Source organism: Polypterus senegalus, chromosome 3 (genome assembly GCF_016835505.1).
Source record: "Polypterus senegalus isolate Bchr_013 chromosome 3, ASM1683550v1, whole genome shotgun sequence".
Taxonomy (NCBI): domain Eukaryota; kingdom Metazoa; phylum Chordata; class Cladistia; order Polypteriformes; family Polypteridae; genus Polypterus; species Polypterus senegalus.
In genome coordinates, this window is record NC_053156.1 from 176,536,406 (window position 1) to 176,548,624 (window position 12,219).

Consider the following 12,219-nt stretch of genomic DNA (forward strand, 5'->3'; position numbering starts at 1 on the left):
TCTAAACTGGCCTAATGTGGATAGCTTCTGTGAAATTGACTGGTCCCCGCTCTGGGCTTGGTTCCTGCCCCAGTACCCAGTGTTGTCAGAACACGTTCCAGTCCCCTGTGAGTTTGAGAATGTTATGTTACTTTTTTGGTTATGAGTTAAGGCAAAAAGAAAACATGTGGGTTGGGGATTTGGTAGTGAGAAATTTCATGTCACAAATAGGTTCCCAAAAATGTGTCTGTACAGATTTGACCAACCAGTCCTTGGAAGCAGAACCATACAGTAGAGAGAGAACTGCAGCATCACAACAGGCTAAACACACTGGTTATGTTCTATCAAAATCATGGGCTTAATTCCCAGAGAAGGTATAAATAGCCGTTTGGCCCCAGGCAGTCCAGATGGCATGGCATTCAATTGAAACAACCTATGGTGTGCTCCACATACTGTAATACAGTATGTTTAGAAACTTCCTTTGGAAACACTTGCCAATTTCCTTTGCATAAGTGTAAAGCTGTTTGATCACTTACAGGCCTTAGATCTTCCATAAGAATAGCCAGTGTTAATTATTGCATGACAGTCAAAAGCTTATATTGCATGTAGCTTACTGAGTTGACACAAATGTTTTAAATGACCTTCTTGGCACTAGAACCATACAGACTACACAACTCCCATTTCTATGACTTCATTATTTCCTGTTAAAGGATAGTTTATGTAAGTCTTCATTGGGGGTCAACTGTTAAAGTCCTGTAACCCTCCAACAGGTTTGATGAATTGCAGCTGCAGAAATCAGTTTTTATGATGTAGGTTATTATTGGAATCTGATTGCTCACCAAATAATATCTTTCAGCTCTCCCTGTTGTTTGGTACATTGCTGTATTATTGTTGGGTTTGTTTGACTTATCAAATCCATTTAATGGGTTGGTCTACTTCTGCACCTTAAGATACACAAATACACACACATACACATAGAAATCCTAGCCAGACAATGACTCAAGTGATATCAGTTGCCAATCACTGCAATATTCCACATAGGATCCCTTTCACATAAGTACAGATACACAGTCAAGGTGACGTTGTCTAGCCTGTAGAGGGTCTGTAAATGAATGTGGAGCAAAACAAAAAACATTGTTATTTTAGAAATTTAGGACTATTGCGTTAAATATTCTTATATTCCCATACTCATAAGATTATACATAGACTTGGAGACACATCCAATATCTTCGATTAAGAAATCTGTTTAAACAGAAGATAGTGGAAGGTCAAAAAAGAAATGTAATGATTTTTCAGCTGTTGTTATTGTTAATGTTGGGTTGACTACTCAAGGCAATTTACAATATCCAGAGGCATTACTATCACTTACTTTCTCCTTTTACTGTTGGTGCTCAAACTGGTTCACTGACTTGCACATAGTTGCATACTTCAGACACAGTGGAATATTGAAGCAGCAACCACTTAAAATTAACCAATTGAAATCTCATCTGGTCTGGTGGTTTTATTTGTCTTCAGTGTATTTGAAGGCTTAAAGCACATCAGACTTTTCTTTCAAAATGTATGAACTCTTGCGTTTGTTTTTACTTCTGCATAAGGCATTTATTTGTTTCTTCCTTTATAAATACTTGGGTGAAATGTCTGTTAAGTTCCTTTTCTCATTTCCAGTTATTTCTCTATTTGTGTCCCTAAGGCTTCTTAAATTCTCTTATATCATCTTTTTACTGCAATAGTACTGAAAAAATTGATTGCTGTTTGTCTTGGCTTCACTATCAATTTTAATTTTGATTTCTCTTTTGCCCTTTCAAATATTTCTTTTTGATCTTTTATTATATTATCTGGTATTCCTCTTAAGTCAGAATTATGTTGCTTTTTTTGTAAAGTTTATCCATTTTAGTTGATTTTTTTTAATCATTTGTTTTACTGGTTTTCACAATATTGTTAGTTTGAGCCTGGATCATTTATACTTGAGGAGTTTTTATTTCCCAATTTACAGATACTTCCTCATCCCCTTAAACTCTGCTTTTCTCAAGTTATAAGCCTTGATTTTGATTTTGGATTACATTTTTGTGTTATCAAAGATAATCTCAAATTTTAACCATGCTGTAATCACTGTTGCTTAAAGTATCAATAACTTCTGTTTTTATTAGTCTATCTTTATTGTTCAAAAAGATGAGATCTAGACAGGTATCATCATGAGTTGGGCTTTGTTTGCACCATTTCAGTTTCCTGTTTTGCATTCCCAATAGGGGCATCCAAGTCAATGTTTAGAAAGTTAAAATCACTCATGACAACAACATCCTCTTTGCTTCACATGTGTCTTATTTAATTAAATAATATACTATTATACAAAATATCAGAATTTGGCAGCCTATAGCAAACTCCAGTAACCAGATCTCCAGCTTTTCTTCCTTACCAGCCTAATTCTAATGCATTTCCTTGTTCCATCTTAAATTCAGAAACACAGAGATTTCAGGTATTGAAATAAACTGTAAAGCTGACAGAGTAAAATGGACATATACATTTTCAGTGAAGGCTTTGTTTCCATTTTTGCTTTTGTTGCTTCTGTACATTTTTATTTTATTTTATTGTTATTGTATGCTGTAGATAAGATTCAATATTATTGTATAACATTTTCCTTCGGATAAACATACCATGATTTACTATTCTAAACTAGTGACATTTATTTCTCATTTGTATGTTTTTATTGTTGTTTTTGAATAATGAACATTTGAAAGTGTAATTTATGTTCATACAACTTAAACAGTGAAATCTGGTATTTGATTTTTTTTAATCAATCAATTAATATAATAGTAGTCATACAGATATACTGTATCAGAGAGAGTTTTGTAATAGTATTACAGCTGGACTCTAAAACAAATACATGGTGTATATCATTTTAAGGTGAAATTATTTGCAGCATTGAAGTCATTAAAGACAAAACTTGTCAGAATTTTATGCCTAAATAAATAGCCTTGCTAAGAGATCTGTTAATATAATTTCAAAAGATATGTACAAAGGCTGTATTAAACATCCATCCATTTTCCAACCCGTTGAAACCGAACACAGGGTCACAGGGGTCTACTGGAGCCAATCCCAGCCAACACAGGGCGCAAGGCAGGAACCAATCCCGGGCAGGGCGCCAATCCACCGCAGCTGTATTAAACATGCCAGTGAGTAACTAAGGATGTTAAAGAGCAACAAATGTACAATAATGAGAATGGTACATTGTCGTAATACACCTGAAATGCCCTATTACTAACTTAGAAAACAGCTAAACATACATGTCTTTGGGATGAATCCACCAGGGTTTACTTTGTCCTATGTGGGCAAGTGCAATTGCTTATCTAAAATAACAAGCTGTTATGGAACAAATAAAGCAGAAAAAAGTTGAAAAGGAAAAAAAACATATAGTTTAAAAAGATGCCACAAAATAAAATATGTTTCAAAATGCTTTAATAAACATGTACAGATTTCACTTGGCCCAATGGATAAAGTGCCCAAAAAGTATTACTGTATAAATGTCTAGCAATTCCACTGAAAAAACTTTAAAAAAACTAAAGGTTGCTTCCACTTTAAATACCTTTTTTTGTGATCACATTTTTTGTTAACATAATCAGGATTAGACAACAATAAAGTGAGGAAAAAGCACATTAAACTTAAAAGTGAACATTGCTGAATGGCTCCCATCTCACTAATATTGACATTTCTTCTGTGTAAAACACCTGTCCACAAGCAAGGAGGGAATTATTGAAGATCAAATGGGATAAGTAAAAGTCGACTATAGCTGTATCCTCTGATACTACAGTTATTACTGAAAAGAATGATGCAGAATGAGGAAAATAAACCAGAATACAGAGAAATCATAGAATTATGTGCTTGTCTACACAAAGGCAGAGAGTACTGACAAATCATTTTTAGTTCCTCCCTGTAATAATCTTCTTGGCTTTTAGCAGAAAATGATTGTTTAATTAAATGTTCAGTCCAAGCATGCTCAGATCAATGTTTGCTGAAATACAGTGGCATTATGATTATATTTACTGTTTTCTTTGGCCAAAATGACATGTCAGGTTGATTTTATCAGATGCTCAAATAACAAGAGTTTTAAGAAATTATCATGTTATTCAAGAGTGAAACTCAAAAAGCATTCAAATTATCGGAGACCACAAAAACTAGAAACTACAATTTACTAAGTTAGTTAAGGTTCACTCTTGCCCCAAGTTTAAAGGACACGCAAAAAGGCTTAATTAGCTTTGGCATGAACATCATATAGGTTTCCCCAAATAAAACCTAGACCTAAAGGCTGATTTAATTTGATCCCCAAGAATAATCTAGACATGCGGAGGCTGATACACCTTGGTTAGTGCCTCTTACAAACCAATTCTGTGCAACTTCCACCATGCCCTCTATTGGAAATGTCTTTCCTCAGCCTGCTAACCCCATGTTCTGTAACAAAGAATAGGTGTCAGTCTTACCTCACCAGATGCCCCGTGTTTACTTTATTACTTTAATCACTTTAGATATAAAAGCAAAGTATAAAAATTAAAAATCAATGTAATATTTGTTAAAATACATTGTCTTCTACTGCTAATTTTTAAAAGAAAATATAAATAGATAATAAACTCTGGATATATATACACTAGCCATGTTACCTGTCAAAGACAGGTAATAGAATACATTTTAAAATAGTTCATATCTCTTGCCCTACAGGTACCTTCAAAGCTTTTGTACAGTATCCTTGTGTGTCAGAACCTCTCTTGATTGGTGCTAACTCTCTCCAGCACATTTCCGTAAAGCCTGCACCACAGACACTGACATTTTGAGCCACTTTGCTTGCTTCCCATCTTTGATGGTGACTCTCAGCATGCCTCATACGCCTTTACTCATCCTTGTTTGTCCCACATTCACACATCCTCTTTCAGTCATAGCGGGTTGCTCTGAAGGCCCGGACACACACAGACTTATATTACTCCTAAACAAAAATGCACCCTTTAAATTCAGAAAGCTTGTTTAAGATTAGCAGCATTGTCAAAAGAGAATCTAATTTAGATTTAGCAGTCAAGCTGATGCATTGTCTCTAACATCTCTCATCGGCATTGGATGGCCTCTGGATGATGGCATGGTGAAGAGACTCCAGGCACTGCTATTAGCTTTAATTTATGCCAGTTCCATTGACTCCTTGATGGACCTTCCAGACCAATGGAACATCATAGTGCAGGGCACCTCCCCAGATTCAAATTTCATATGTTTTGACGAGTTAGTCCTGTTTTACATATAAGTCTGTCCACCAGGCCATTCCCCAGCCAGTACTGACATGCTTGTTCTTTTATCTCTGCCATCTGCCTTTCAGCGGGCCACTTCTGCTCAGAACAAATCTCATTGTGCTTTCACCTTAGGTCTGCAGAGATCAGTTTTTACTTGTTTTATTTTGGTACTTGTAGGTTGTAAGTTGCCTGGCATTTCAAGCCAAGATCATATACTTAGAAAAATAAGAAAAAACGTATAGATGTAAGGCAGTATTAATCTGATAAGAGTCTCAGAGTTTTATAGTTCATCGCAGTCCATATGAACAACAAATTGTAATTGAGGCAGATTGCAGCTTGCTTTTAACACAGTGTCTATAATTCCAAATTTTGCTTGTGTCCCACTACAACACATGCCAGGTATCTGATATAATCCCGATTAATTTAATTTCAAATTTCAGTGAACTGTAAAAATTAACATTAAACAAAATAGTTATTATTGTGGAACAGTCTGATTTGTTTCCAGTACCAAAAAAGGTGTTATTTATATGTTATTATATTTTACTTTTGCCATTTTTATGCCTTTATAATTTCTAATAACACAATTAAATTATTCATGTTACAAATAATATTATTTCTTAAGCAAAAATAGTGAAGTTAGAATTTTTTAAGCTTTATGTTTATGGCTGTCCAAAGCAGTAGAAACTCAAAGAAAACAACAAAACTCAACAACCAAGACCAGTAAGCTAGAAACATTGAACATTTTTTGTTAAAAGTCTCAAAGTGATTGACCCTATATGGCTACCAAGAAAGCAAAGCCCTTTTTTATTGCTGAGAATATTCAGGATACTTCTATGAGCAATATTGAGTGCACAGATATAAAAAAACAATGCAATTTTTAACATAATGTGGACGAATGCTTTTAAACTCATTAATCTGCCTCCCATATAAAAAAGAAATGTTACAACCTTCACAAAGGTTAGAGAATATCTATGGCATTTTCCAAACATACTTGCTTCAATACAGAGTGGTAGGATGCTGAAACCTGTTCTGACAGAGTGAATAGTATCAGGGCACTCTCACTTGAACCACTTCACAACAGTCCAATTTAGAGTAATCAATCAAATTGATATGTCCTGAAAATTTGGCAGGAAAACACATCTGGCGAAATCCCACACAGGCACAAGAAAAATGTTAATACTCCACATGCATAATGTCCAGGCTGGGGTTTGAATTTGTAACTCAAGGGTTGTGAATCCGTAGCTCTTAGGAATGCATCATTGTTACCAGTTAGGGAATGCTATCATTACAATTAAGTGGTGCTTTTATATGCTTATGCTTGTACAGGTTTTGTGGCTCACATTTATTTTGTTTATGGTAGCAGTTCCATGCTGATTATCTTTATTGGTTTTAACCATTTCTGGTACATGTAATTATCAAAAGACTCAACATATGTGTATGAATAAAGTGGTGAAAATCATATTCATTACACATCCATTCCCGGACGGGTTTATCTATTCACAGGAATTCGGGAATCCCGCATGTCATTCCTGGGAATCCTGCGCTCCCGGAGATGACAGAGTGCACGGACATCTCACATGTGAACGGTTTTAAAACGACCGACACTTATTTTTAATAAAACTACTGCAATATGTTGACACCAATAAAAGACTAACCTTATCTAGAAGCAGTTCATGTTGTCATATAAGTACATGTATCTCGTTCAGGGGTGCCCACACTTTTTCGGCTTGCAAGCTACTTTTAAAGTGACCAGGTCGATCTACCTACATTAAAAATGCTCTATATACTGTTTATATTTATATATATATATGTGTATATGTGTGTGTGTATATATATATATATATATATATATATATATATATATATATATATATATATATATATATATATATATATATATATATATATATATATATATATATATATATATATATATATATATATATATATATATATATATATATATGTATATATCTATACTAATAAAAGACAAAGCCCTCACTCACTCACTCACTCACTGACTCAGCACTAATTCTCCAACTTGCCGTGTAGGTAGAAGGCTGAAATGTGGCAGGTTCATTCCGTACAGCTTCCTTACAAAAGTTGGGCAGGTTTCATTTTGAAATTCTACACATAATGGTCATAACTAGAAGCAATTTTTCTCCATTTACTGTAATGGAGTTGAGCTCGAAAGCCGGGGCGGAGTTTCATGTGACATCATCACGCCTCCCACGTAATCACGCAATGTACGTAGAAAACCAGGAAGAGCTCCAAAAACCGCTGAAGAAAACATACATTATATAATTAAGAAGGCAGCGAAACAATTAGAAGCGAGCGAGTGACATATAAAACCATATTCAGCGGCTCACGTGAACTGACGCAATGCGCAGACAAAAAGCAACAGTTCCAAAGAGTGCTGAACAAAAACCGAATTACACTGTTACGCTCAAATAGACAAACCACACGCCGTTCTAGCGCCGGCATCTGAGGTTCGATTCCCGAGAGGGGATGCACTGAGTATGTACGCGCGCTTCCCGATTCATTTTAGCCTCGCATCCCCTTGGTTTGAGACGTATAAAAAAATACGCGGTTAACGCAGAAAGACAGATCACCAATTGAAGCTTTATGAATAATGGATGCTTTATTCGTGATCAATGATTGTTTTGGTAAAGCCATACTCCGTGTATTCATTAGATGAACGGTAAAAAAGTAAGAGCAAGGAGAGGGTAACTTATTGAGGCACGCAGGCAAAACCACAATAGCACGCGGGCTCGATGTACTGTAGTGTGCCTCAACTCGATCTGAATTGCGCGATCACATTTTAAAAAATATATCTTTTCAAGTTCTATTTAGTCCATATGTGTCAAACTCAAGGACCCCAGGCCACATCCGGCCCGGCGTGTAATTATATCACCCTGAGATCATTTTATATATTATTGTTATTAATGGCCCAGGGATATGAAGCGCTGGTAACACAGTAAACTACAGATCCCATAATGCAGCGCTTCAGCAATGTTCATGACAACAGAATGTTGCAAAGTTTACCTGTCAAATAATGCATAGAGTACACTACATGTGTTTTGCCCTAATTCTGGGCTCATCAGGCATACACACTCACTGCACCCCCTCTCGGGAATTGAACCTCGGACGTCAGAGGTGAAGCCACGGCGTGTGGTTCGTTAATTTGACAGCATATAGATCGGTGTAATTACATTGATGGTATTCGTAGTCTGAATCACAGTCTGATTGTGTGGGTGCATGTGGGATGACCAGTGTGTTAGAAGTAAAGAGATCTTAGACTGGCTGCCGTATATGTCAATCAAGTGGCAAATGCCATAGGGAGGATATATGATAGACTAACGTCTAAAAAAATTATTTTTGAATGCAACGCGATCTACCTGATCAGATACTGATACACTTGTTCTAAACAACGCCCGCACTTGCCTTTGCTCTGAAACACCACCATTTTAGCTTTTACTGATGCATCCCATTTCTTGTCATCATTCTGTGATGGCAAGTTTCTTGGCACAGATAATGCGATGCAACAGAGTGACGCATTGCAATTTCAAGTTGCTGTTCAAAGCTGTTGTCTGACAGACATCAATGAAGTCTGCCCTGTCCCGGCATTTGTGAGCTGCCGAGTGCAGACTCCTCCCAGTCCACTATACTCAGTCTTAGTCAGAGCCGGGAGACTAATGATTGCTGCTGGTTGACTGAATTAATATGCAAAACACTACACTGTGGGCCAAAAAACCGTGCCACTTGATTATTTTCAACTATAACTCTGTTATTTCTTGATCGATTTCTACACTTTTACACGATATATATGCGAGCTTGGCCGTTCCCGGGAATTACAGCAGTTTCATTCCCAGGAATGGATTCCCCAGTTGCTGGATTTCTTAAAACTATTTTATACACATTTGGAGACCGAAGTATAAACAGACTATACTGCTGGAACTCATTATGTTTTCATTTGTGTATTTATTCATTTTAGTTGTACAAAAAAAGAAAATGAAGAATGTGTTTCCTGTAAATTCCAAGTCTTAATACCAGACACCCCTGATGTTTCTGTGATTCCTGATGATGAAAATAAGGAAAACCAAATCAGTGATTCAGATTCAGATGGCCCAATACTTTACAGGGATGAGGATGAGGAGGAAGAAGATGATGAAGATGAATCAACATCAAGTACTTTCTTTTTTTAACATATAATTTGGTAGAAGACATATAGTCTGCTTGATGCTGTAAGCTTATAAGAAATATCCAATATATTTTCATTGCATGAACATAGGTTTTTAAGTATATCTTTTGTTCAATTCTACCACAGACAGATTTGAAGTAGCTAACTTTAATTTTTCTGAAAGGGTTAGAAGGTAGATACAGAGACTGATTAAGGAGTTGCATTTGTTTCTGGTGCACGGGTATCTGTTGTGCACTTATAGATGCAGCGAGAAATGTATAATGTTTCAGTTTTACTCAACACCTTAATGATTTCTTGTAATTAAAGCCCCTCCTACAGGATATCAGAAACCCCTTCAATAGATAATTTCATCTTTCCTTTTCAGTCCCTGCTGCTATTATGATAAATATCATCCCAAGCAGAAATCTTAAGTGCTCATTCGTTTGATCTCCACTTTATAAATACTGGGTTATTGTCAGATTTGTCTTTTTCAGGATTGATTTTGGAACAATACAAAACCACATCTAAAACATAGTTGTATTGATCCATAACAGAAAATGGGATATTTCTGCACTGCCTGATCTAAAAAGTATCATCAGATATTTATCATTCTCAATTTACCCAAGTATTTATCTTTAATTCTTTTAAACTGAAATCTGAAAATCCTCTCCATAGAATTGAAAATACTTTATTATTATTATTATTATTTAACAAAAACAGAAAACAAAAGATGTTGTCAAGAGTGACTTCACTTTACACCCCACTTTTCTCTCACAATTTCTTTTAGATTTACTAATTGTGCTTAGAAGTTATATGGATACTATCTAAAACAGACCCTCCAGTTGTGAGCATATTGGCACTTTTCATTTTCTCCAGTGTATTGACTTATAGCATGTACACGTTTAAGGACATGTAGTACAAATCCACTTTTATTATGAAATGTATTGCACATTTGTTGTATTCTGTGCCATTTCAGTAACTGCTTCTACCTCAATTAGAAGATTTTTTTTTTCTTTTGCATTCCATAAATGGGAAAATCAGTTTTGGTATAAAGAGACAGATTTCCCAGACTTCAATTTTTCCCTCAATCAATGACCATTTTTGTAGCCATTATAAATCAGCTGTGGTTTAAGGCAGCTGCAAATTTAAGTGCATTCAATAAAGTACTATTCATCTTAGTACTGGTTTGAAATTTGAAATTTCTTTTCCCAGATATTCATAAATGATTCCAGCACCATAAAATTATTTAGGTTTGTGCTTTTGTGTACCCTTTCATCGATTGTTTGGGGGTGGGAGGGCTGTCCAGATCTTGTGTCTTTTGCTGACAAAATGGTCTCCAAAATGATGATGGATGATCATTGATACTGGGGTTCCGAGTGTTGTGAGGAGGTTTTCTCTAATTATTTACAATTTTTATTGTTCATGATTATATTTTAAGTATATATAATACTATCTTTTTCCATTGAAATTTAATAAACAGTTTTTATAATAAAATGCAACATATTTAAAACATTTGTATCTGTGAATCAATATTTTGTTTTGCAGATTCTCTTGCAAGTAAAATACGAAGAAGGGATACACTTGCCATAAAACTGGGTAACAGGCCAAGCAAAAAAGAACTTGAGGAGAAGAATATTCTTCCAAGGACTTCAGAAGAGGAGAGACAAGAAATTAGACAGCAAATAGGGTGCAAGTTGGTGAGGTAATGAATTCCAGTGTTCCAAAAATATGTGTGTTACTTTGTTATTCCCTAGTAATTTATTTATTAGCTGGCAATGTTGAAAATGCACATAACAGGCAAGAATATAACTTGTTGGCTGTCAATTGCATTTTTTCTGTGCATTTAAAATGTTCTAAAAAAAAGAAGTCCTGTTGTCAGAATGTGCTGTGGTGCATTTGATTTCCAGAGTGGGCTTAAAAACTAAAAGTTAATAAAATTTGCATAATATGAGCCACGGTCTATATTTTGTCATGTAGGATGGCATCATTAATACAACTGTGCAGTAGGTTGTACATTTTAAAAAGTGCAGAAAGCTTATATTGACATTAATTGAAAAAGCTAGAGCAATCATTGCATTATATAGATAGGTTAACTAATGTGAAAAGAAGAATGAAAAGCAGTTTGGGATAGCAATCATAAACACATGTTAATCATATTTTAGGTCTGACCACATATAACACCAAGTATATTAGTTCATGGGCCAGAAATACCTCTTTGCCTTCCGTTGAATTTTAGACTATAAAATATATTGAACTTATTGAAAGCATTCAGACATTCACTCCACACACTCTCCTAAAAAAATTATGAGAAGAATATAGATATCAGCAAAGTAGTTAATTCATAATTGATTCAGCACCTTCAAATATTATATTAGATTCTTGGAAATTTGTACAGTGAGTTACATAAATACAAATAAAAATTGTGAAAGGTAAATTTGTTTTTATTAGCACCAGGGAAAATTTGGAAGGACAGTGGAAAGGAGTGAGTCTAAACATATATAATTGTATAAACCTCAAACATATATATTTTTTTAATCAAGGTATGCTTTATCTAAACATTCATATCTTATTCTAAAAAAAACAAGATCATACAAATAACTAAAGGGTTAAAATGGTTAGTTGACAATGTCACGCATTAGCATTGGTGCAAATAAAAATTTTCTTTACATTGATAGTATTACATGATAGTACATGATGAGTTCTTTGAACTAAATACCAGTTAGTATGTTAACCTTAGAACTCAATGCCTTCTTACTTCAGATTAATAATTTTATAATTATATTCCAGCTATGCATGTCA

At 34.9% G+C, this 12,219-nt stretch overlaps 1 protein-coding gene across 6 annotated transcripts in view; it reads left to right on the plus strand.

Annotated features, from left to right (window-relative positions):
• phactr2 (phosphatase and actin regulator 2) overlaps positions 1–12,219 on the plus strand; it is a 292,417-nt gene that overhangs the window by 258,582 nt on the left and 21,616 nt on the right. For all 6 annotated transcript variants that reach the window (XM_039748237.1, XM_039748231.1, XM_039748235.1 and 3 more), the window contains 2 exons: positions 9,235–9,428; positions 10,966–11,122. In XM_039748237.1, coding sequence (XP_039604171.1) covers positions 9,235–9,428; positions 10,966–11,122 — 351 coding nt within the window. The remainder of the gene's footprint in view (positions 1–9,234; positions 9,429–10,965; positions 11,123–12,219) is intronic.